The sequence below is a fragment of the Rhinatrema bivittatum genome, chromosome 12 (genome assembly GCF_901001135.1).
Source record: "Rhinatrema bivittatum chromosome 12, aRhiBiv1.1, whole genome shotgun sequence".
In the NCBI taxonomy this organism is placed as follows: domain Eukaryota; kingdom Metazoa; phylum Chordata; class Amphibia; order Gymnophiona; family Rhinatrematidae; genus Rhinatrema; species Rhinatrema bivittatum.
The window spans coordinates 27,875,103-27,901,660 of record NC_042626.1 but is presented as its reverse complement, the minus strand read 5'-3'; the positions used below and the strand labels follow the sequence as shown (position 1 = coordinate 27,901,660).

General features: G+C 45.7%; 1 protein-coding gene across 10 annotated transcripts in view; it reads left to right on the top strand.

Moving 5' to 3' along the window:
- The window catches only part of NCAM1 (neural cell adhesion molecule 1), a 522,274-nt gene that overhangs the window by 314,635 nt on the left and 181,081 nt on the right, over positions 1–26,558 (top strand). For all 10 annotated transcript variants that reach the window (XM_029572163.1, XM_029572160.1, XM_029572161.1 and 7 more), the window contains one exon: positions 10,918–11,068. In XM_029572163.1, coding sequence (XP_029428023.1) covers positions 10,918–11,068 — 151 coding nt within the window. The remainder of the gene's footprint in view (positions 1–10,917; positions 11,069–26,558) is intronic.

The following is a 26,558-nucleotide window of genomic DNA, read 5'->3' as shown; positions in this document are numbered from 1 at the left end:
TGTGAACAGTTCCCATGGAGAAGATCTGCAAAGCTTCAACATGGAGTTCTCTCCACACATTCACATTTCACTATTGCTTGGTTAGGGATAACCAACGCGATAGTAGTTTTGGCCATTCTGTCCTTCGAAACCTGTTTGAAGTATAGAACACAACTCTTTCCCCCACTAGGCGCCGTTGTTAGGGATCAGGCTGTCTCCCCCTCTTGTTACCAACAAACACCATTGTTGTGCCCATTGGCACCTGGTTGGGTGTTTGTTTGTCCTCTTTTATGTTGGGGGACAGCCTGTAGCTAGGGATTCACCCAATTGTGAGAAATACCATCCTGCTTGTCCTTGGAGAAAGCAGAGTTGCTTACCTGTAACAAGTGTTCTTCGAGGACAGTAGGATTTTAGTCCTTATGAAACCTGCCCACCACCCCATGGAGTTGGGTTTCTCCTACTTTTGTATGTGATGGCACCCTCCTACTTTTGTTGTGATGGCACCCGCTTAACGACTGTAGAGAAAAGATTTTAAATAAATAAATAAAATGTTTCTAATTCTTTGCTATAAGACTGAAGAGGTACCCCACATGGATGCATGGTATAGGGCATACTGGGCATGCCCAGTGTGGCAAGTCAAAGTTCTAGAGAATTTGACATATGTTTTCCGTGTCTGGGCTCCATCTGATGATGTCACCCATGTGTGAGGACTAACATCCTGCTGTTCTCTGGGAACACCTATTACTGGTAAACAACTCTACTTTCCTTTCTTTTTTAATGCCCATGTGGTGCACCGGCATGACATCAACCACTCGCCAATCATTGAGTGATTTGATTTAGCTTTGCTTATTTTACATCTGGTTCCTCATACGGATAAATCTACCGCTTCAAAAGAAACACCCTAAGTGACAGAGTCATGTCTATCATGGATCCCCATGGTAGATGTGTCCTGTCCCTGGGGGCAAGTCACAACATCTGGGAATCTCATCTTTGTGCACCATTGGTGATCTTCAGCCCATCAGGGATGGGGGAAGAAGCTTACTTAAGATGCTGGAGCTTTCCTCCAGGCCCCAACAGGCAAGTGTTCTTCTTTCTGATGCATTGTGTGCTGGCTGGGCAAGATCTGGGTCCTCACCCATTTCATACCATTCAGGTCCAGATCCAGAGTGTTCCAGTGGGTACAGCTACAAATCTGAGGATTTCTGTGAAAAAGGGACAGGTCTCACCTCTGACCCCTCTCCTCCACAGGAAAGGAGGAAGCTTTTGCTTGAGGAGTTCCCCTTCACCAGTTTTGTCCAGAGAATGATGAAGGCCATTCCAAATACTTTACAGAAGGTGGATGAATCCAGGAACAAGATACTAAACATCCTCCAGTTTGTGGAGCCTCTTAAGGAAATTGTGGCAGTCCCAGTGCACAAGATCCTTCAGAAAGTATAGATGAAGATATGGGAGAGACTTTTCTCTGTGGCTACCATGAATAAGAAAATAGACACAATATATTTTGTCCAGAAGGCTCCCAGATTTGAAAAGGCAGCTACTGCACCAGTCTGTACTCATTGAATCTGCTTTCAAGAGATCCAAAAGGCCTGAATCTATTCATCATTGCCCCCAGGGAAGGATTCTAGGACCTTGGATACTCTTAGGATGCAGAATTTTCAGGGAGCGATGCTTTAACACCCACATAACCTCCTGTCAGCTCTTCCTGTGCCAGTACATGTGGAACATTCTAAAGCAGCTGTGGGAAGTGCAGAGCAGCTTCCTCAGAAGCAGTGTGACGATTTCCTGTCATTAGTTGATAAGGCTATGGATGTGGAAAACACATAGGTTGACCTTTGTTTTTGAAGAGGTACTGAGAGTCTCTGCCGTGGGGACTGGCACCAGCAGACTTCCAACCTGAGGTCTGTGAAAGACTTGCAGATGTACCATATACTGGAGAGAAACTATTTGGAGATGGGGGTTAAGGAAGTGGTTGAATTGATCAGAAAGCACTGTGCGATGCTACAGCAACTCTCCACTGCCACTTTAGACCCACCTTCCTCAGCCAGGAGGTATCTGAACACTGGGCCGTGGTGATGTTTCTGTCAGCTAAGGAAGTGTTTTCCTCCACCTTGGTTCCAACAACAGCAGACCTCATGTGCCCACCTGAGACAGCTGAGGGTTCCTAAGCCACAGCTAGCACCCTAGTCAAAATCTATTAGCTAATTTTTTTGTTGAGGGGCGGGAATTTGTTTCTTTGTACTTCTAGCTAAATCAAAATCAGGGCTAGGATCTGCTGGGTTCATTCACAACTACCCATAGATTCTCCCCTATTTTATATTTTCTTCCCAGTCATTGCCGCGAGTCCTTGGGTGAGGGCCACAGACTGTGACTTTCTCTGAAACCTGGCTAGTATGGAGTCTGTCAAACCATTAAGTGTCGCCATTGAGCAATGACTGAGAATTCCTCTGATTCCCCTCTTGGGCTGTGAATGCTTCCTCTGCATTTCCAGTCCCAGCTGGCCCAGGAAGTAGAATCCTAACCTGGGAATAAAGCTTAGGTCCTACCACATGGCAATTCACAGAGCTGCCACTGAGCCACTAGGCTGGTGTCTCTTCAATTTGTTGGTGTGTAAATAATTGCATTACTTTTAATGTTTTGTTCTTGAATTTTATGGGCTTGCACAGAAGGGCTCTTGCAAGTACGAATAATGATGTCAAGTGACACAGTAATTGAATCATTTTCAGGCTGTGATATATTTTGTTGGCTCAGTATTAAAGAATTTACAATCTTTCAAAACCATATAGGTCCCTTCTTTAGATCATCAGCCTTCCCTTCGTAAGGACTTTGATTTCAATCTGTCTTTTCAGGCCTCTAATGGAGAAATGATAGTCTGGGTAGCAGACATTTCCTTAATACAGAGGTACTCTTTACACACAGTAACCCCTTCAATCAGGTCTTGGTTGCTTGGATACACCAAACTGTTGTGCACTCTGCCACTCATTTGTACTTGGAAACATGTAGATATGATTGTCTTTGGGATATGGGGATTTGATATAGACATACCTGTAAACTTCTGAGAAGTCATGAGAAAACTGCATTGTCTAATGACTCAGTGCAGGGTAATTAGCCATTACTGTAATCCCTAAAAGAAAATTGTATGAGATTCTTCTTAAGAACAATAGGCAAACTATTATGTCATTTTGCGCCAATGATTATAATCTTGACTTTGCTTTCCAGCCTAGGAAGTCTACAAGGAGAGAGAGTTTCAGTTATCAGTAGGATGATTAACATAAAAGTCCCATTTTTCTTGCCGACAGATGTTAAAAGCTTTGTTACATGGGAAGCAGACAGCAGCTTTGTTAAGGTCCTGGCTGTGGAGCAAGAAAGCTTTTTATCTAAGATGCTTTGCTCATTGACTGTAATCGGGTCCAAGATTAATAGAACCTCACCCAGCAACGGGGAAATTAGCGTCATCTTCATAGTCATTTTCTGCAGAGATAAGAAGGCCTGGGAGTGCTGTCTGACCACGATAAGTGCCTGAATAATGAAAGTGCATTGCAAAGATTGCTTCCCTCCATTTTGGCTCTAATGTGTATTTGTTGAGAGAGTTTCCATATTTCAAAGAATCTAGGGAAGCAGATGCTTGGTTCTTTCTTCTTCCACTGATACAGTAAACCAGTGTTTGCTGAACAAGACATTGAGTAAACCAGCTGTGCAAACACAGCATGGTATCAGGCGAAGACTTACACAGGCCTTCCATTATAGTATCACTTTGACTGCCATGAATGCAGTTGCTTTATGATGTCATATTTGTATTGTAGCAGACAAATCAAGGGAATGGCTGTAAATCTTTGAAATCAAGAAAATCCCTCAAACTAATTCCCCTGTAATTTAGCATCAGAACCATATTCAATATGCTTTGCCTTTGACATTGCATCACTTCATGGGTGCTTGCATCACTTTTTCCCTGAGCTAATGTCTTCTTGATCCATCTGTTGAAGTGACCAGGTAGAGCACATACTGTTTTTTCCGATACTTTATTGATGTGTTTGCATGTCAAACACTTTGATCACATTGGAATGCTGCTTGAATGTACGATAGTCTTACAGAATGGCAGAATTTCAATGACATTGAAATTTAAATTGACATTATTCTTTGAAATCTTTTAGCAGAATGGCTCAGTAGCAGAATTTTTTTTTTAATTTAGTATCCCGCTGATACAGAGTGGTATGTTATCTCTGTGTATCTTGAGCAGGGAAAATTCCATTTCCTATTATACAATTTATATGTTATCAAAATTCCATTTCATTGACTTTAACTATACATTCTGCACTTGATTTTGCTGTTTATATGGGTCAGTTTTAATCATTTATTACATAGCAGACTGGAACAGTTTTCAATTTCCCATAGAGCTGAGGTTGCAGATTTGCTGAGAAGCTTCTGCTTAAGTCAGGGAAAGCTACAGCGGTATTTCTCTGAACAAGCTTTAAAATCAATAGGAAAACCTTTCATTGCCTCTAGGGCTACCAACCTGTCAGGGTTTCAGAATATCTTCAGTGAATATGCATGAGAAAGATTTGCATGCACATTCTGAATAGTATCAAATCTCTACGTTGCGTATTCATTAGGTGAATCCTGAAAACCCAACCGGTTTGTGGCCTTCGAGGAATGGAATTCCTCATCCCTGCTTTATTGCAGTATTGCCATGATGTTGTAATTGCTAAGAAGCTGAAACTTTTCAGAGGATAAAATCTGAGCATCCACACTTTTTCTGTGGATTGCTTACTGCGGACCACAGATTTTCCACAGAAATCTGAAACTTTTTAGCAGCTTGTATAGTCTTTGTTGCATAGAATGATTTGTATCAGGAGCTTTTTTATTTTTCCGGCAAGGGCAATAAAACTGTGAAGAGGTTCATGCTGGACCCATCATCTATGAAAAGAAAAATTGTTTTTCTACAAGACATGATCTTTAGATTGACATGCTCCTCTGACAGCAAGGGCTCAGTGTCAGACACACCATGAGGAATGGACTCCTGCTTCCTATTGTTTGTCAGCATGTCCTTAGCAGCCAGAGAGGATTTTAGTTTCTTTGTTCCAGTATAAGTTCCTTTTGTGACTGATAGTATTTCAGAAAGGTGTCTGTTACTAACAGCGAGTGCTAGAGCATTACATGAATGTTTGTAAAATATTTCTATCATATTTTATTTTGCTGCTTTATGACATTTGAAACATATATACTTCTTAGGTAGTTTATACTCTGTAACACTACGCATTGTTGGAATTTTGGAAATGTGTTCTCAAATGTGAGGGCTGCGGTCTGCTCCTTCAGATGTCCAAAGAAAGAATAACCTGGAAAGTGTAAGCAGTACATGTGTGTGTGTGTGTGTGTGTGTGTGTGTGTGTGTATATATCTATATCTATATGCATTTTTTCTAATATTGTTTATATTTCAACCAATAGTGTTCCTTCACTTCTGTACTTACAGACAGGCCGATACAGAACGGTGCGCTCAGTTGAGCGCACTGTTTAGCCCCTTTTTGGCAGCGCGTTTTTTTGACGCACTATTATTACCTCTTATACAGTAAGGGGTGATAGTGCGTGGAAAACATGCGGCCAACCTCCCCCCCTCCCCAAAACTAATAGGGGTAGATTTTATAAATTTCCGCGCGCGTGTACTTTTGTTCGTGCACCAGGCGCGAACAAAAATATGCTGGATTTTATAAGATACGCGCGTATCTTATAAAATCCAGGGTCGGCGCGCGCAAGGGGGTGCACATTTGTGTAACCTGCGCGCGCCGAGCCCAGCGCGCGCTGCCTGTTCCCTCCGAGGCCGCTCCAAAATCTGAGCGGCCTCGGAGGGAACTTTCCTTCTGCCTCCCCTCACCTTCCCCTACCTAACCCACCCCCCCGGCCCTATCTAAACCCCCCCTACCTTTGTTGGCAGATTTACGCCTGTGGAAAGCAGGCATAAATCTGCGCGCGCCAGCGGGCTGCTGACGCACCATCACCCGACCCGGGGACTGGTCTGGAGGCCTCGACCACGCCCCTGGGCCGGCGCCACGCCCCTCGGGCCCGCCCCTGAAACGTCATGTCACTCGCGGCCCGCCCCCCAAAACGCCCCCGACACGCCCCTCCATGCAAGCCCCGGGACTTGCGCGCGTCCCGGGGCTTGCGCGCGCTGCCGAGCCTATGCAAAATAGGCTCGGCGCGGGGGGGGGGGGGGTTGGGGTAGGTTTTCGGGGGGTACGCGCGTATCGTACGCACGTACCCCTTTGAAAATCTACCCTATAGCACTCATCACATGCAAATGCATGTTGATTAGCCTATTAGTTACTCACCCGACATACAGAAAGTAAAATGTGCGGTCAAGCTGCACATTTTACTCTCAGAAATGAACTCCTGCCCAAAGCAGACGTTAATTTCAGATGGCACCGAGCAAGTGTACAGAAAAGCAGAAAAAATTGCTTTTCTGTAGACCCTCTGACTTAATATCATAGCGATATTAAGTCAGAGGCCCCAAAATTTAAAAAAAACAAAAAATCTGCCTGCGGACCGTGGGTTGGAAAACGGACACTCAATTTTATCAGCTTCCGTTTTCCGAACCCGTGGCTGTCAGCGGGTTCGACAACCAATGCTGGTAAAATTAAGCGTCAGTTGTCAGACCCGCTGACAGCTGCCGCTTCCACCAATAAGGAGGTTCTAGGGGCGCGCTAGTGTCCCTTGTGCCTCCTTATTAGCGCGGGCCCTAATTTAAATACTGAATAGCGCGCCCAGGAGAGGTGCCTGGGCGTGTGCGTGGGGAGAGTGGGCACTTGCCTTGGAGCACCGGCTCGCCAGTGGAGCTTATTGAATCGGCCTGATATATAGGTAACAAAATAGCAGTGGCAAAAAATATTTTGAAATAGTAATAAAAAGTGAAAACACACACTTTATAGCAAAAACTACTATCACAAAAATTTGCAAAAAAATATGTGAAAATTATAAAAGGTTATATGAGACTGTACATAATATGTGTTCAAACAATGTGGAAAAAAGCCAGATCATAGCCTACTACCATAGGGGTAGATTTTAAAACGTGTGCGAACATGTTATAAAATACAGTTCCCGCACGCACATGTGCACTGGATTTTAAAATCGGGTCGGGTCCCGCGCGAGTATGGCGGAGGGCAATTTAAGAAGCTACGCACGGCGACGCGAGTAGGGCTTCCCCAATTCCCTCCCAGTCTGCTCCTTAATTGGAACGGACTGGGAGGGAACTTCCTTATACCCCTACCTAACCTTCCTACCCTTTCCCGTCTCCTCACTGATCCCTAACCCCTTCCTAGCTACTTACTTTTTTTTTTTGTTAGATTACTTACTGCTCTTCGGGAGCAGAAGTAATCTCCGCGCGCTGGCTGGCTGCTTGCGAGTACTTCCCCAGATCAGCGTCAAATGGCGCTGTACCGGCCTGCCCCCCCCCCCCCCCCCCCTTTTGAGAGGCCTGGCACTTTGGCGCATAACGGGGGTAATGCGTGGGCCGGACCCTTCCGAAAATGCACGCGGTGCGCACAAGGCCCAACCACACACACAACCCCCCCCCCCCCCCCCCCCCCCCCCCGTTTTTACATGCGCAGGTTTCTGAAAATTAGCCCGATAGGTGGCAAGCAACCTTATAAAGCTGTCACATCAAGTGCCGACAAGCCTCAAATAGTTATAATCAATTCTGGCAAAAACCCCTTAATGAAAGTAAAGTAGAGTCTCATATGTTGCCAAACAACACTGGTGTGCAGAAAATATTTTTTATAAAAGAAATATGTGAAAAATACTATTAGGGAAATTGTTTCAAAATCACCTCATTGTAACTCAGCATCAGATGTTGTAACCCAGAGTAAATACTATGTTGAAAGAGTATATAGATATGCTTAGCTGCAGCCCAGCATAATGCAACTTTTTAAATCAGCCCAACTGAAGATTCTTGTTTCGCCATCAAAAAGTGGTTTCCTCAGGGGAATAAAAAAATTACCCACTGGCTGTTTAAATCATCCAAAATCTTTGTGAAGACCTTTTTAGTATGCTCAGTAGAGCCAGAAAGGTCCCTGAAAGTAAAATAAATAAAGAAACATATGTGTTGCGCTCGGGGGTGGACCCTTGTCCTGAGGCAGTGGAGAACCGCCTCCTGGTAAGGACCAGGAGGCAACTGCCCCCAGGGGGTGGCGCACTGGAGGAGACAGAGGCTAGGAAGAGCTTCACCACTGGAAGCCCGAGGTCCCCCCTGGAGGAGCCCGTAGGGACCCGGGCCGCTTGGACTTAGGTGGGCCTCGCAGGGTCTCCTGGGAGAGTGGAAGTCCAGCATGCCCATGGACAGAGGGGGAGCGCGGTCAAGTTCGAGACTGGAGGTCAGGTGGAACAAGGAGGCCCAGAATAGCTTAGGCGATGACAAGCCTAGGAACAGAGCCAGAATCTGGAGACAAGGTCGAACAGGCAGAGGTCAGAGTCCAGGAGTCAGTCCAAGGAATGGTCAACAAAGCAGAGGTCAGATACCAGAGGTCAGATGAGGTCAGAGGCAAGCTGGGGTCAGAAGGCAGGCAGGAGACAGACGAATTGAGTAGCAGGCTGGGGTCAGGCGGCAGGCAGGCAGCTCGAGGAGCAGGCAGGAGGCAAGTAGCAGACAGATGAGTCGAGTAGCAGGCTGGAGTCACAAGGCAGGCGGCAGGCAGGCAGGTCAAGAAGCAAACCAAGGTCAGTACTAGAGAGACAGTCTGGGGTACTACCTGGGTAGACGAACAGACGAACAGGAACAGGAGGAAGCTGGAACTATGAAGCAGGAACAAGGCAGGAACAGAACTGGAGCAGAAGGATCCTGGAACGAGACTTGGAACAAGACAGGAACAAGTACAGGTGCGGAGACAATCTAGCATAAGCCGACCCGATTGCCAAGGCAAGGAAGTGCAGGCAGGGACTTCCTTATAACAGACTCTCAATCAGGGCGCGCTGCGGAGCTAAGACCCACCCTTGGCCCTACAAGAGGCCGGGCAGTCCGCGCGCGCGTAGGGGCATGGCCAACAGCGCCGAAGATGCCGAGCTCCAGCGTGAGGCCTGGTGCGCAGTAGAAGGCCCGGCGACTGCCGCCACGGGACTCCGGGGCCTGGTAGTGCTAGCAGCTGCCGCTAGGGCGGCCGACCTGGGACCTGCCGTGGGACCATGAAGGTGAGCAGGCCTGTGCGTGGGACGGGCGCAAACAGGGCGCATAACAATAAGAGACTTTTCTTGCTACATGGCGTATACATAGGACTTTAATTTCATCAAATGATTTCTGTGTTTTAAGGCACACTGTTAGCCATTGTATATTGAAGGTTTTATGCAATTCTAGATAATGTGTATGTGTAGGTATAGAGAGATAAATGTGTGTGTAGATATATATATATATAGAGAGAGAGAGAAAGAGATGGAAACACCTTAGAAATTAACATGGAAATAACAAAAATCTGTTATGGTGTTTCCATCTCTCTATATCTATTGTATGTATACACATTAGGAACACTAGTAAGTATATTTACTGCCTTAATTATATTTAATTAATTAATTATAGTTACCGTTCCTTGTAAAGGCCCTGCCCATTAGTTTTTAGTTAATTGTAAACCAATACGATGTGCAAACGGTTGTCGGTATATAAAAAAATGTTAAATAAATAAATAAATAAATAAAAAAGTAGACACATCAATGCATACTCCGTGCATACTTTTACCCACTGAATTGGTATCCATGTATACTGCAAATGATGTCAGTTATTCAAAATTGCCCCCATATTTCATGCTCCCTGGACTTACTGTGACTGTTCCTAAGTCCCTTCAGGGTCTGATATTTATTTTGCATCACTGCTGTAACAGCACTGCCATATTGTGGGTGCCTAAAGGGCTACCAGCTAACTCTGTGCCAGTTTGTTGGACTACTGTGCTATAATTTCTGCTATAGCTAAATAGCAGACTTAGGTTGGTGTTTGAGACATTTGGAACATTGTTAATTTAATAAAAAAGGAATAAGTTAAGATTAATTGAAGAAGTACTTGAATTTAGTGCAAAGTATTGTAGTTGAGATGTTATTTTGCTTGAATATGTGAAAATAAAGGTCAACCAGGAAGTTGTAGATGATGATTTTTATTGTACTAGTTTAATAAATCTTTTGAGAGATATTCTCCCTTCATTAGGTCAGTGAAGAAGCAGGCCCTCTGAACTGTAAAGTTTTAGTATTCATCGCCTATCTCAAGCCCACTCCCATTTACTGAGCTCTAACAGCATATTCAGACAACCTCATGCTTAGATGACTCTGTACTATTTATACTCAGTGTAACTTACCTGATTGAAAGAAGCATAGCTCTTGAAGACTAGTCAAAGATTTATCAATTAGCCAATAAAAAGGTATCACTTTCAGTTTAGTGGAATTAGCCAAAATGTCCTCTATAAATATATAGTGCTGTACACCTTGGAAACAGAAAATTAAGTAAGGTAAAAGTAATTTGCTCTAATTTGGGGGTTTGTTCTGGAGGCTGCTTATCTTCTAACATCCTGCTGAGGCTCCTTAGAAGCTGTAAAGGGGAGTATGCAGCCTCATCTCAGACACAGCAGGGAACTGGAGCTCTGCAGTACAACATTATGGTGAGTGCCAGGCACTGAAGAAAACAATTTAGCTTTTTAAAAAATGTCTTATCCTTCTGAGGGAGTACATTTACCATCTGTGAGAAGGTGCTTTGCAACTTTGCTTTTTGACTAAGTTAAGATGATGTGATCTTTTAAATATTGCATTTCCTACTGCAAAGTTCTAGCCACTTTTATTATTATCCTGCTGCACAGTAAATTCTTAATCATGGGAGCTGTAAACTTATAAAACCTGCCGTGGATGAACCAGGTGTGTTTGTTAGGTTGATGTATTTGTGGGGCAATAAACAAGCATCTGACCTGTGGTGGTCTTTTCCCTCCTGTAGACACTGGATGGCCGCATCATGGTACGTAGCCATGCTCGGGTCTCCTCACTCACACTGAAGGACATCCAGTACACGGACGCTGGGGAGTATTTCTGTACTGCTAGCAACTCCATCGGACAGGACTCCCAAGCCATGTACCTCGAAGTGCAGTGTAAGATCCTTCGCCGCTTCTGACCCCAGTAATGTATTAAATTCAGATGCAGTTTCAGGAGGAAAGATTTGCTCTTTTGTAAAAATAGGTAATACAGGAAGAAGGGCGCTCAGTCACTCTTAACATTTGTTTATAGTATTGTACTGAGATCAGAATAATGCTGAATGAGAGACCCCCTTATGCTTGTAAGAGTGGCCTGGGCTTTCCTTTCAGCATCAGAAATGCCCAAGCTGTGGTACAGTCCTCAAAAAATATCTCCATAAAATAATTTGAAATCAGTTGTAAGGAATTTTGATATGGTTCAGTTTTCAGTTTTGAGCTGGCTTTGCAAATCAGTTTACAACTCATGCACTGAATAAAGTTAAATAAGGACTGAACTGTGGTGTGACTGAATGAAAGGAAGTTCACCATCATAGAAGGGTCCTCCCATGACTTTAAGAAGATAACTTTTAAACCCTATGGATAATTAGATGTATTTATTTTTCACATTTATGTGCTGCAATATCGCATTGTTCAAAGAAGCTCCATACTGAATTTCCCCTTAAAAATGTGGACTGGCCAGCACCATGGGCACTTCAGTACTCTCTGACTTTGCACCTGCTTTGTAGCAAGTCATACACAAGGATATAAAAATGAAACTCCTGGGTGTTTCTCCTATCTCAGGTCCCATCCCTTTGCAGTATAGTAAAAGTAACTCTGGTACTTTTACCCACAGAGGGGGAGGGCAGTTTTCAGACCCTTATTTTATCTGGATAACTACTTAGTTACCTGGGCACAGTCTTTTGAAATTTGTCTTCCTCATTTGTTGTCTTTATGTCCAGAAGCAAATGATTGGCTGCAGCGTATATTTGTAATTCCAAAGTCATATGAATGGCCAAATACCAGAAGGGATGAGATAGTAGGCACATGTTTCAAGGTCTGGAACCAGGGCTATAACCGGTGTGTGGAATAAGTCTCTGTGTCTAGCTGCAATAAACACTTGACCTCAATGATTATCTGGTAACTGGGGCGGTTGCAGTCCATCTGCACACTTCTCCAAGCTTCCTTGGTGATGTACACCATAACCCACCTGAGTTTGGGCACCTCGCTATCATTTCGGGTCAGTAGTTTCTCTCTCTCTCTCTTTCTTCTATGACTCTGCTACACTTTCTCTTTCTGATTCTAATCCTTCCTAATTTTATTCCTACTGCAGTATACCACAGACATCAAAACTGCTGACTCTGTTCTCTATATTTCTGAATTCATCAACCATTCTGTCTTCTGCAGTGTCCATTGCTCTTGAACTTTAAAGTTTTCTTCCTCTCATCAAGCCAACTCCATTCTTCCTGAGAGCATTCCTTCCTCATCACTGTCGTCATACCTTCCCTTCTCTTCTCCATCTTCCCCTGCTGCTGCTCCTTTCAGTTGGGGATATCAATCCAAATCCTGGCCCTTCAAAGCAGCAACTCCTGCATATGTGCACATCAAACCGTTACCCATCCAATCTTATCTCTATCCCTCTACTTCTTCCCTTTATTATGCTCTCTGTGGAAGGCCTGCTCTGTTTCCAAAAATCTTGCCTACATTCATGACCTCATTATCTCATTCTGTCCAAATTCTCACTTTGACTGAGACTTGGCTTTCCCCTGAGGACTTTGCCTCAGTCACAGTCCTCTTCTATACACCTCGCTCAGTTGGCCATGATGACAGTATCAGGCTGCTTCTCATCCCTTCTGTAGGTTTCATAGAAACATAGAAACATAGAAATGACGGCAGAAGAAGACCAACCGGTCCATCCAGTCTGCCCAGCAAGCTTCACACATTTGTTCTCATACTTAACTGTTTCTCTTGGCTCTTAGTAATCTTATGTTCTAATTCCCTTTTCACCCCCACCATTAATGTAGAGAGCATTGCTGGAGCTGCTTCCAAGTGAAATATTAAGTTTGATTAGTTGGGTAAGCGGCAGCATAGCTCTCTGCCATGAAGCAGAGGGCAATGCTGGAAATGTGTGAAGTATCAGTTTTTCTTTTCCCCTGTCATTGAAGCAAGGAGTCATGCCGGACATGCACCGAAAGTGAAGAATGCCTTGAAAGTCACATTAACTATCATCAAATATTGAAAAGCCTAATAATTGGTAATACCTATAAGCCCATGAACCCATCCCTGTTTTTTTTTTCTTTTTTTTCTTTTCTTTTTTTAATTGGGAGATGGATGCCCTTCATCCTTCTACTCTGTGAAGGTGGACACCTACCACCGGCCACTGGCATCCCGCTCCGTTAATGCCTCTGTGGCTACTGCCGCTCCATGCAGTGTTTTACTACCTGCTCTTTATATGCGTCCTCTAGAACTGATGGATCCCATCCCTGGGTTTTTTTATTATTTATTTAATTGGGAGATGACAGCCCTCCATCCTTCCGCTCCGTGAAGGTGGACACCTACCACTGGCCACTGGCATCCCGCTCCGTGAATGCCTCTGTGGCTACTGCCGCTCTGTGCAGTATTTTACTACCTGCTCTTTATATGGACACCTACCACTGGCCACTGGCATCCCGCTCCGTGAATGCCTCTGTGGCTACTGCCGCTCCGTGCAGTATTTTACTACCTGCTCTTTATATGTGTCCTCTAGACCTGATGGATCCCATCCCTGTTTTGTTTTTTGTTTTTGTTTTTTATTTAATTGGGAGATGACAGCCCTACATCCTTCCGCTCCATGAAGGTGGACACCTACCACTGGCCACTGGCATCCCGCTCCGTGAATGCCTCTGTGGCTACTGCCGCTCCGTGCAGTATTTTACTACCTGCTCTTTATATGCGTCCTCTGGACCTGATGGATCCACAATATTTATCCCATGCCCCTTTGAAGTGCTTCACAGTTTTGGACTTCACCACTTCCTCCGGAAGGGCATTCCAGGCATCCACCACTCTCTCCGTGAAGAAATTCTTCCTGACATTGGTTCTTAGTCTTCCTCCTTGGAGCCTCAGCTCGTGACCTCTGGTTCTGCTGATTTTTTTCTGTTGGAAAAGGTTTGTCATTGTCTTTGGATCGTTAAAGTTTTTCAAGTATCTGAAAGTTTGAATCATATCACCCCTGCTCCTCCTTTCCTCCAGGGTGTACATATTTAGATTCTTCAATCTCTCCTCGTATGTCAACCGATGAAGACCCTCCACCTTCCTGGTCGCCCTTCTCTGTACCGCCTCCAACTTGTCCTTGTCTCTTTGTAGATACGGTCTCCAGAACTGAACACAGTACTCCAGGTGAGGCCTCACCAAGGACCTGTACAAGGGGATTATCACTTCCCTTTTCTTACTCGATATTCCTCTCTCTATGCATCCCAGCATTCTTCTGGCTTTTGCAATCGCCTTGTCGCATTGTTTCGCCGACTTCATATCATTAGACACTATCACCCCAAGGTCTCTCTCCTGCTCCGTGCACATCAGCCTTTCCCCCCCCATCGAATACAGTTCATTCGGATTTCCACTCCCCAAATGCATGACTTTGCACTTCTTGGCATTGAATTTCAGCTGCCATATCTTCGACCACTCTTCCAGCTTCCTTAAATCCCGTCTCATTCTCTCCACTCCTTCCGGCGTGTCCACTCTGTTGCAGATCTTAGTGTCGTCCGCAAAAAGACAAACCTTACCTTCTATCCCGTCCGCAATGTCGCTCACAAAGATATTGAACAGGACCGGTCCCAACACCGATCCTTGCGGTACACCACTTAAAACCGCTCTCTCTTCAGAGAAAGTTCCATTTACCATCACGCATTGTCTTCTGTCCGTCAACCAGTTTGCAATCCAGGTCACCACTTCGGCACTCACTCCCAAGCTTTTTGTTTTATTCACCAGTCTCCTGTGCGGAACCGTATCAAAAGCTTTGCTGAAATCCAAGTAGATGACATCTAGCGCTCCTCCTTGATCCAATTCCTTGGTTACCCAGTCGAAAAAGTCAATCAGATTTGTCTGACAGGATCTTCCCCTGGTGAATCCATGCTGCCTCTGGTCCATCAATTCTCCGGACTGTAGATATTTCACTATTCTCTCTTTCAACAGTGACTCCATTACTTTTCCCACCACCGAAGTGAGGCTAACCGGTCTGTAGTTACCAGCCTCTTCTCTGTTCCCACTCTTGTGAAGCGGGACCACCACCGCTCTTCTCCAATCACTCGGCACCACTCCCGTTTCTAGGGATCTATTGAACAGGTCACACAGCGGACCCGCCAGCACATCTCTGAGCTCCCTCAGAATCCTTGGATGAATCCCATCAGGCCCCATGGCTTTGTCCACTTTCAGATTCTTTAGCTCTTCCCATACATTTTCTACTGTAAAATGATTTTCATCTATTCCACTACCCTCCAGCTTCTTGTGTAGAAATGGTCCTTCTCCAGGGTCTTCTTTAGTGAATACAGAGCTGAAGTATTCATTTAATATTTCTGCCATTTCTTCGTCTCTCTCCACACATTGATCATTTCCACCTTTCAATTTCACTATACCACTATGGACTTTTCTCTTTTCGCTGATGTATCTGAAAAATGTTTTGTCACCATTTTTTATCTCCTTGGCAATCCTCTCTTCCGCTTGACTTTTTGCCAACTTTCATCCCCTTTTTCTACTTCATCTCCACTCCTTTTCTTCCTTCAAGGTCCACTCCATCCACCTGTTGAGTCCAATTACTTTCTGAGAAGCTGTCACTTTTCCTGCAGAAAAGCAGGCTGAATTAGCCATGTTGTCTGGGGATGTCTTTCCAGGATGGCTGGGCGGAGCTTAACCAAGCTGACATGGCGCCATCTTCTCAGTCTTGTTTCTTCTACGCTGCAGGCTGCATGCAGAGCTTTGCTCTCTCCTCAGAGAATCAATCCTTTTTGGGGGGGGGTGGCGATCATGCCGCTGCGACCGCCTGGTTTTAAATTCTGCCAGTGTGGCAAAATTATGTCTGCAATGGACGGGCACAACTATTGTTACTTGTGCCTCGGCCTGGATCACGACTAGGTGGCATGCCAGGACTGCGGCCATATGTCCCACTGGGCCCAGTGCCAATGCGCCGCCAAAATTGCCAGGTTGAGAGAAGATAATTTGGGGTCCTATGCCCCCAGCTCGAAGTGCTTGTTTGGTAATTCCTCCTTCAGGGCCCCATCTGGACAGTCTCAAAAAGTCAAAAAGGACTGCCTCCATGGGACCGCCGGAGAAGCGGCGCATCCAAGGGGGAAAACCCCCCGATTCTCAGCATTCTCAGCCGGCGCAGAAGACATCAGGAGACGCACCAATGCATCCATCATGGTGCCCTGCACCTTCCGGCGCGGGACCACCGACACACCTGCCCGATGCATTGCGCCCCAGTGCGTCGCCCAACATGAAGCACCATGCGCCTCAAGTGCAGTCGGCACATGCATCAAAACTGAAGTGCAAAGAGGATGCAGCACTCAACGCTTCGATGCATCATCATAGTAAAACGACAGGTTCGTCTCGACACGACTCATCAGCAAGAACATCGACGCAAGCCCACACTGCTCCATACAGCTTGATGCAAAAAAGACCCACCCGTCACAGGAATCCAAAATCATCCCAGGATCCAGCCCTGGCAGGAGAACCACAAGCGGCCATCCTCCCTGACTTGGATCTGGTCTTCTCGGATGAGGAACAAGTGTCATTCTTGGGGGTCCACAAGCTCCTCTTGCTCCTTGAACTGGGTCTACTCAGACCTAACTTCGGTCTCCAGGCACATAAGATTGGCACCACGTCTTCAGGAGCCACTTGAAAAGCATCATAGACAAGATGATTCATTGGAACAGGTAAAGGTCTGACCCCATGGTCCTCATTTGGACATTCTTCTGGCACCACTGTCACCAAGGAACCCGCTGGCAGAGGACTCGTCACCGGTGCAGGGGAAAAGGACCGTAGCATCTCAAGCGATGTCGCAGATTTCTAACATCCTAAGCCAGTTCCTGGCCTTCGTAGAGGATCAAGGAAGCAGCAAGTCTCACCCTTTTCCCTGAGAGGACTCCCCCCAGGGCAGGCCACTTTTGCCTCTGCAAGAGGACTTGGGCTCCGACCACAGGTCCAGCAGTCCATCTCCGGGACATTATCTCTCTCCCCCCATGTCACCGGGTTCCTCGATGGGGTACCCATCAGACCCTCCGGAATGGCAGCCTGAGCCAGCTTCCCCACCAGAAGACCTCTCCTATTCAAAGTTTGCAAAGAAGGGGGCTCCAAACAGAACACCGAAATACAAAAAGTACCAGACCCCCATGCAGAGGTCTTAGGAATTCTAAAGATCTTTGAAACACCAGCCAAGCCAACTGCCTTGCCTTCACATGCTGTTTTATATGCAGTTATGGCAAAGGCTTGGGAATCTCCATTCTCAGGGCTGGCGACTTCTTGCAAGATGGACCTTAAGTTCAGGATGAGGAAATTTCCATTTTACAGCACAGTCCAGTAACCACATGCATCCATGATGGTCGAACTGGCCATGAAGAGGGCAAGAAAATCATGCCTACATTCTAATACTCTTCCAGGGTGTGACTCGAAGTACCTGAATGACTTTGGCAGAAGAGCGTTTCAGGTGGGGATGCTGAATGCCAAGATTTAACTGCATCAATTTTATATCACTCAGTACCTCTGAGTGTTTTCAGTCGCTCAAGCCTTTCATTGTTGCTGCTTAACCGGAAGAGGCCCCGCTGCAACAGTTCCACAACATAGAGGAAGGTCTAAGGCATTTGCTACTCACCATCTACGAGGCCTTTGAGACATCGGCTTGTACTACAGCAGGAGGCATAGCCACTCGTTGAATGGCGTGGCATAGAGCCAGTGCTATTTGTGAAGATGTTCATGAAAAGTTAGCAGACTTCCCTTATCTCCCGGACAAGCTCTGTGAGATGGTTGCCCAGTTAAAGGAACAGAACATTGCAGTGTTGTCACTGGAATCCCCAGGGGGAGCAATTGGTGATGAAGTAGTACTTCCAGAGATGGCCGTATAGGCCATTTTTTGCGTACCACTTGCCTGCTTGCCCTCAGGCACGGCCTCCGCCGCCACAGCCTCAACAGACCAGAGGCAGGCAAAGGAGCCAAAGACAACAATGTCTGCTGCCAACTAACAACAACAACAGAAAACCACAGCAGGGATTTTAGGGACACCAGGGCCGCTTTTATTGCTTCGTGTGTGTGTGTGTGGGGGGCGGGGGCGGGGGGATTTCCCATTCCTACCATTCCTACCATTCTTGGGAAGCTAGCACCTCCAACCGTTGGTTTCTCTCCTTTGTCAAGGAAGGCTATTCCCTCCATTTCAAGACCATGCCGATTCTTCCCCACTGAGTGAGCCCGCATCAGTCCAAGCTGGGGAACCTTCGTTGGCTGCAAGAGGAAGTCTTTATACTGCTTCAACAGCATTCAGTCAGAAAGGTCCCCAGCTCACAGCGGAATCAGATATTCTACTCCCAATACTTCCTCATTCCCAAAATATCGGGAGGACGCTGCCTAATCTTGGACCTAAGAGCTCTCAACAAGTTCCATGAGAGAGAGAAATTCAAGATGACATCCCTCAAGTCCATCCTTTCTTTCCTACATCCCAACGATTGGATGTGCTCACTGGACCTCAAGGATGCTTACTCCCTCTTGGCGGTACTTGTGCTTTCAGGTCAACAGTCACCACTATCAGTACAGGCTACTCCCGTTTGGTCTCTCGTCAGCTCCATGAGTCTTCACCAAAATGTCTAGCGGTAACAGTGGCCCACCTCAGGAAGCAGGAAATCCAGTTGTTCCTGTACCTCGATGACTGGTTGCTAGTGGCATCGACATCAACCACCCTTCAGAGAAACCTATGAACTACGATCAGTGCTTGGAAGGGCTTGGATTAATAATCAACAACGAGAAGTCCAGCTTCCAACCATTGCAGAACTTGCAATTTATCGGTGTCCACATCAGCAGAACTCAAGGAAGAGCCTTACTGCCGGCAGACAGGGCCCATGTGCTGCGCACTCTGGGCATACAGCTGAAAGACTCTACTCACACTTCGGCCCACCATCTCTTGACCCTCCTGGGTCACATGGCAGCAGCCATTTACGTGCTGCTCCGTACTTGTTTGCAATTACGACGCCTGCAATGGGGGCTCAAGTCTCAATGGACACAGTTCTCACACTCTCTGTCATGGCGAGTATGACTGACCCCAAGCATGACAACAGACCTGCTGGTGGCTACGCCCCTCAGCTCTTTCTTTTGGGGCCCCACTTCGCCCACCAATTAATCAGATGATCCTTAACACAGATGCCTAGAGCAAAGGCTGGGGAGCCCATTTGCATCACATGCGTATGCAAGGTCTCTGGTCCTGCTGGGAGAACTTCCCGCAGATAAACCTCCTGGAGCTCTGGGTGATTGGAAATATAGTGCGCACGTTCGTGAGGTTCCTACAAGGGAAAACCAACATGGTCCACACGGACAATCAGGTTGCGATGTTTTACATAAACAAAGGAGGATCTGGTTCCTGGATGTTGTGCAGGGAAGTGGTGTGCATCCTAGAGTGGGCGGAGGAGTGCTCCATCAGCCTTCAGGCAACCTATCTACCCAGAGTGGAGAACTCCAGAGCGGACAGATTGAGCAGGATTTTCCATCCGCATGAGTGGGAACTTCGCCAAGACGTAGTGGAGTCTCTCTTCCATGCCTGGGGCCTCCCACACATAGATCTTTTTGCTACGGAGGACAACAGGAAGGTGCAGGCGTTCTGTTCAGTTTATCCAAGCCAGGAATATCTAGCACCGGGTGCGGTTCTCATATCATGGATGGAGGGGCTTCTCTACGCTTATCCTTTGATCCCACTCATCTCGAAAACCATTCAGAAGTGTATAGTGGATGTCACCAACCTCAGCCTGATTGCGCTGGCTTGACCCAGACAACCATGGTACGCCTATATTTTGTCTCTCCATCGAACTGTCCATTCCCCTAGTCCACAGTGCAGATCTACTGTTGCAGGACAGAGGCTCCCTGCTTCACCCGATGCATTCCTTGCTGCATCTCACAGCGTGGAGGTTGAAAGGACAATATTAGCTTGAGTTTGCCTTTAGAAATCCAAGTCGTGCTGTTATCTTCCCAAACATTCTCTACAAGGCATAACTGTCAGGCAAATGGCTGAGATATGCAGCATGATGTGACGGCAGGGGCATAGACCCATTTTCCTGCTCTCCTGAACGCCTTTTGGGGTACCTCCACTCCCTTTATCAGGCAGGATGGCTTTCGTGAGGGTTCATATCAGTGTGATTGCTGCCTATCATCATTCTCACAATGGCCTACTTGTATCCAATCATCCCCTGGTCTCCTGCTTCATGAAGGGCATTCTATGACTGCATCCACTGGTGCACAAGCCCCCAGTCCCGTGGGATCTCAACCTAGTTCTGGAACAGCTGATACTTCCGCCCTTTGAACTTCTGGAGACTGCTCACATGAGATATCTCTCTTGGAAAGTTCTGCTCTAATTTGCCATGAACTCCGCAAGAAGTCAGCGAACTACAGGCTCTGGTTCACTGCTCACCATACCTGGAATTTCATCACGACAAGGTGGCCCTACGGACTCACCCCGCATTCTTGCCCAAAGTGGTCTCCATTTTCCACATAAACCAAACTGTCACCCTGCCGACCTTCTTCCCGAAACCACACAAAAACGAAGGGGAGAGGCGGCTCCACACGCTGGACTGTAAACGAACCTTGGCCTACTATGAACACTCCAAGGCTAGAGCATCACAGCTGTTCGTTTCCTTCAACCTGAATGCTCCAGGTTTACCGGTCTCTAAGAGAACTCTCTCAACTTGGATTTGCAATGCATTCAGTACTGTTACAGTAGAAAATTAGAGATTCTGGCCAGTCTGCCAAAGGCGCATCAAGTAAAAGCTATGGCGGCATTATCAGTAGCCCATCTATGTGAGGCTCCAGTCAGGAAAGGAATCACAGCCGTATACATAGCAAAGCGCTGTCAGCTTGGTTAAGCTCTGCCCAGCCATCCCGGAAATATATCCCCAGACAGCATAGCTAATTCATCCTGCTATCTACGAAAAACACCGTTTACAGTAAGCAAACTTGCTTTTATTGGCATTCCTAATATGTCCCTCTCCTCCTTTCTCACAGAGTTTGACTTCCAATTGTTCTTCTTTCTTGAACCATCTTCCCCTTCTCTTATTCTTGGGGAGTTTCATCTTTATGCTAATGATCCCTCTGACTCTTATGCCTCGAAATTCCTTGCTTTAAACTCCTCATTTGACCTCCTTGTGAACAAGTGCAAGGTGATTCATATAGGGAAAAATAACCCATGCTGTAGTTACATGATATTAGGATCCATTTTAGGAGTTACCACCAGGGATATTACATTGCAATCATCGTCTCAGAGTGTTGTGGCGGTCAAAAAAAGTAAACAGAATGTTAGGAATTATTAGGAAGGGAATGGCAAAGTGGAGGATGTCATAATGACTTGTATCGCTCAATGATTAGATTGCACCTTGAATATTGAGTGCAATTCTGGTCACTGCATCTCAAAAAAGATATACTTGCATTAGAGAAAGTGTAGAGAAAGGCGATCAAAATGATAAAGAGCATGAAATGGCTCCCCTATGAGGAGGAGCTAAAGAGGTTAGGGTTGTTCAGCTTGGAGAAGAGACAGCTGATGTGATAGAGATCTACAAAATCATGAAAGGACTTGACCGGGTAAATATGAAACTTATTTACTCTTTTGGATAATACAGGGACTAGGGGGCACTCCATGAAGTTAGCAAGTAGCACATTTAAAACAGATAGGAGAAAATTATTTTTCATTCTTTGCACAATTAAGCTCTGGATTTTGTTGCCAGAAGCATTTAGTGCATCTGGGTTTAAAAAAGGTTTGGATAAGTTCCTGGAGAAGTTTATAAGCTGCTTTTAATCAATAGGTAATAGCCACTGCTTGTTGCCAGCATTAGTAGCATGGGATCTATTTAATCTTTGGATACTTGCCAGGTACTTGTGACTTGGATTGGCCACTGTTGGAGACAGGATACTGAGCTTGATGGACCCTTGGTTTGACCCAGTATGTCGTATCTTATGTTCTTATGTTATTTAACTATTTATTTAAATGTAATTAATTGCCAAATCAAAAGATGGCAATAGAGACTATTTAACCATTAGAAATCATATATGTAAATACAAATGACAGTACAAAGTAAATAAATTAACATCAAATCACAGACAGCATAAATTAACATGAACTAACTTTCCTCTTCAGCCAGCAAGACCAATCCAGATGCCTGGGTTATGCTCACCAACCAGCAGATTGAAACAGAGACCAACATGTTTACTGACATCACTCTTTATAGGCTCCCTTATTGACCTCAGCCTGCCATTATTCTCTGGAGGTAATTTTCAAAGGAGTTACATGTGTAAATGTAACAAATTATCATAGCAATTTTCAAAAGCCCATTTACGCACTTAAAGTGCATTTACACGTGCAAAACCTGTTGACAATCCAATTGTAGCAATTTTCAAAAGTTCACTTGCATGCATAACATGCATTTACATGTGTAAAACCCAGTTTTAAACATGTGACTCCTTTTGAAAATTACCCCTTCTATCTTCGCAGATTGGAGGCAGACATCTCGTGCTGTGAGCTGAGGCCTGGTTATTTCGAATAAAGAGGACTCAAATTGGAATTGGGGCAGCTCCTGAGGTGAAAGCTTTGGGCTCCTTTTCTTGGTTGAGCATAGCCCTGAACCAGGGGGCTTTCCAGGGTTTCTGATTTAAATCAGTTCAGAATTGTTCTGTGCTTGTCCCCCCTTCCTCGCCATCTCTTCTCTCCTTTTTTTTCCGTGAGTTCTCTTCCCCACAAAAGAGAGAGAAAACCCTTGTTGACTCTCTTGCTGTACCTTTGCTCTTTTGATAAAGTTAAGTTTAAAGAGGAGCTGAGTGGAAGAAGTCCTTCACAGTGGAGCAGTTCACTGCAATTGCAGGGTGAGTAAGGAGATGTTTTTTGCTGCTCCTGATGTGGTTTTTGGTCAGTCAGGGATGTTGGATCTGAAAGATTCGATGATGGCAGTACCATTTGACTGTGGTAAAAGAGCTCGCTATGCACTATATGTGATGCAGCTAGCAGTTGGGAGGAGGGAGAATTTTGTGCAAATAGTTTGGGAGTAAGGAGGAGGAAAAGGCTGTCCTGGGCGGGGTTGATTGCATCAACAGGGCTCAGCAACCCAGCCTGTTCCTGCTGATGGGCTTGTTGCCATGGCAGGAACAGTGACCATTTTAGAACAGCAGCAGTTTTGAGATTTGATTCACGAGCCTTCCTCCTTGCTTCCCACATTCCAGGAAGCAGCGATTGCTTTCTCAGGGTCTGCACTGGCTGTACCTTCTAAAGGAACAGTTCCCTCTTTTGCTGTGTTTTCGGAAATATTTCCTCCCTCTGCCTGGACTTCTGTCTTCACTGAGTATTTGAAGTGTTTAAACCAGACTTTCTGCATGGGCTTAGAATTTAGCTCCAAGGTTCTCTTCTTTGCTTCCCTCCACCCATCTCAGATATTAAACTATGAGGGCCCTGGGCGAAAGAGATGATGGCGAGGATGAAGCAAGGAGGAAGGGAGAACCTCCAGGTCATATAGATCTCTGGTAGATTTTAAAGTCCTAAGAGAGAGTGGCAGCAAAGGAAGCATAATTTGACCAGGAGGAGGATGGATCCGCTATGGTCTTTTGCAAGGAGGAGCTGTCCTCTTTAGCAACCACAAGGAATGTGAAATTAAACATTGTGAAGGAAAAAGGAGAGGGGAGGGTCCTTGTTCAACAAAAGACTCAATTATAATGAGATTATTTAAGCCTACTAAGGCTTTCCATAGCATAGATCAGTCAAAGAATTGATCTCCTTGGAATGGGAGAATCCTGAGGCTACGTTTAAGGGAAGACAGTCTCTGACACAACTGTATCTCTTTGGTACCCAGGAAGGAGAGAAATTGAGTGTTCCTAAAGTGGACATGTTGGTTTGTGCAGTCATGAAGAGGATCACTATCCCTATGGAGGGAGGTGCTGCCCTTAAGGATGCATAGTACATGAAGATAGAGGCTGTCCTTAAACAGGCCTTTGAGTCATCTAGTGTGACGTTGAAGGTAGCAGCTTATAGTTGATTGGTATCAAAGGCTAGTTTGCGTTTGTATCAGTTTATCCAGGAGGGTTCCTTAAAAGGCAAGTGGTCAGTTCTAGATGAGGCATCTCAAATAGAACAAGTAGCAGCCTTTTTGGGAGTCGTCTCTTTTGACTTGTATGCACTTTGGCGAGCAACTCACCACTGCACAGACAGCTGACTTAAATCAGCTACTGGAGCTAAACAAGGAGATCTTCCTGAACCTATCAGGTCTTACCCATCTGGTGTAGCATGACATTGTTATGCCTCCTAGAGTTGATGTACAGCAACTATCCTATTGGATTCCAGTGGCCAAGTGTCTTGTTATTGAGACTGAAGTGAAGGAGATAATTCGGCTCAGAGTTATAGAAGAGTCTAACAGTGGTCCTCACCCATAGTGCTGGTGCCAAAGGCAGATGGAATAAGGTTCTGCATTGACTTTAAAATGGTAAACAAGGTCTCAAAACTCGACGTATACCCAGTGCCTCGGGTCGATGTACTGAATGAGTGTCTGGGATCAGCACAGTTTATTTCTACCCTGGACTTTACAAAAGGTTATATTGGCAGGTACCTCTCAAGACAGCAGCGAAGGAAGAGACTGTGTTTTCAGTGCCAAGGAAACTTTTCCAGTTCACTGTCCTCCCTTTTGGACTCTATGGTGCCCCCTCAATGTTTCAGCACTTAGTTGACCGCCTGTTCCACCCACATCAAGGGTAAGTAGCCACCTACTTGGATGAAATCATGGTGTATAGCCCAGACTGGAAGATGCTGACCAGTCTGAGCAAAGCAGGACTAACAGCCAACCCTCAGGAGAGCAAGAAGCCCAGTATCTTGGCTACACCCTGGGGAAGGACAAGGGCTATCTGCAGACCTGAAAGATCAAGGCAATAACTCGCGTGCCAGTCCTGCAAACAAAAGCAAAAGTGAGAGCATTTTTAGGCCTCACGGGGTATTAAAGAAGTTTTATCCCCAATTACTCAGAGAAGGCAGAGCCACTCCCAAGATAGAAAGCACCAAAGAAGGTTCAGTAGTCAGCTGAAGCAGAGGAAGCCTTCCGAGCTCTGAAAGAGGAGTTATGCTCCAGACCAATCCTGATACTTCCAGACATCATAGACACCTTCAAGGTGCAGACCAATGCCTCAGAAGTAGGCTTGGGAGCAGTAGTCCAAGAGAAGGGTGGTCAAGAATTGGTGTTATTCAATAATCAAGAAGAATATCAGTTCATGCTCATAACAGATCACCAACCGCTCCTAGAGATAAATAGAAATAAGGAGTCCAATGCAAGGCTGATGAGATGGTTCCCTTTATCTATAAAATATGACATAGGGTAGGAAAGGAAAACATCAATGCAGATTTCCTGTCCCGAGAGGTGTTCCTGGTACAGCTCACCCGAATAAGGGAAGGGTATGTGAAGGAGTGTACAGGAAGCTCCCTCAAACCATTTTAAGAGACTGACCACAGCTATCTGGCCCAGTCCTCCTTAAGGATCAGCCCTGCAAGGGATTCTGGGAGAAGAGAGGCTCCCGTCACCAAACTATAAGGAATCAGGACCCAGCAGAGTTAGAGAGGCCCCGGGAAACAGGCAGGAAGCCAGAGTACCGCCAGATGACTTATGTTTGATGCTTTTGGAACTGCATGGAAGAACTGCTGAGGGTAAGCAGCCTTTGGAAGCTGTTTATTTTTCTGGTTTTGTAAATAAAATCGTATATAAGGAAATAGCCAGAGTCTGCCGCCTTTATCCCACTGCTATATCCCAAGCCCAAGTTACCACAGTCTCCAAAAAGAAGGGATTTTTTGACCTATTCTGGACATGAAGCAGGTCAGCAAGGCCCTAAATGTTCCTCATTTCAGGACGGAGACTTTGAAGACAGTCATAGTGGCAGTGAAGCAAGGGGAATTCCTAACATCACTAGATCTGATGAAAGCATAATTGCACATTCCCAGAAAGGAAAGTCATCAGATGTATTTTCGTTTTGTTGTGCTGGGAGGACACTTTCAATTTTGGGCCCTTTTCTTGAGGTTGGCCATGGCCCCAAAAATCTTTTCCAAGGTGATGGTTTTAGTGGCAGCTGCCTTGAGCCAAGAAAGAATTTTCGTTCACTGTGATCTGACAAATAGGTTAATCCATGCAAAGATATCCCAGGCAAGTGAAAGCTACAGCCAGCATGATTCACTTGTTGCAGGAACTGGGCTGGGTGATAAATTTTGCCAAGAGCAAATTGCTGCTCTCTCACTCCCTGGAATATTTAGGAGCTCAGTTTGATATGAAGATAGGTTGTATTCAATTAACATTACAGAGGATCCCAAAACCACAAAGTCAAGTCCGTTCCTTATTGGGGATAAAGAGACCTACAAGTGTTGGGTTATATGGCAACGACTTTGGATATGGTTTCCTGGGCAAGAGCC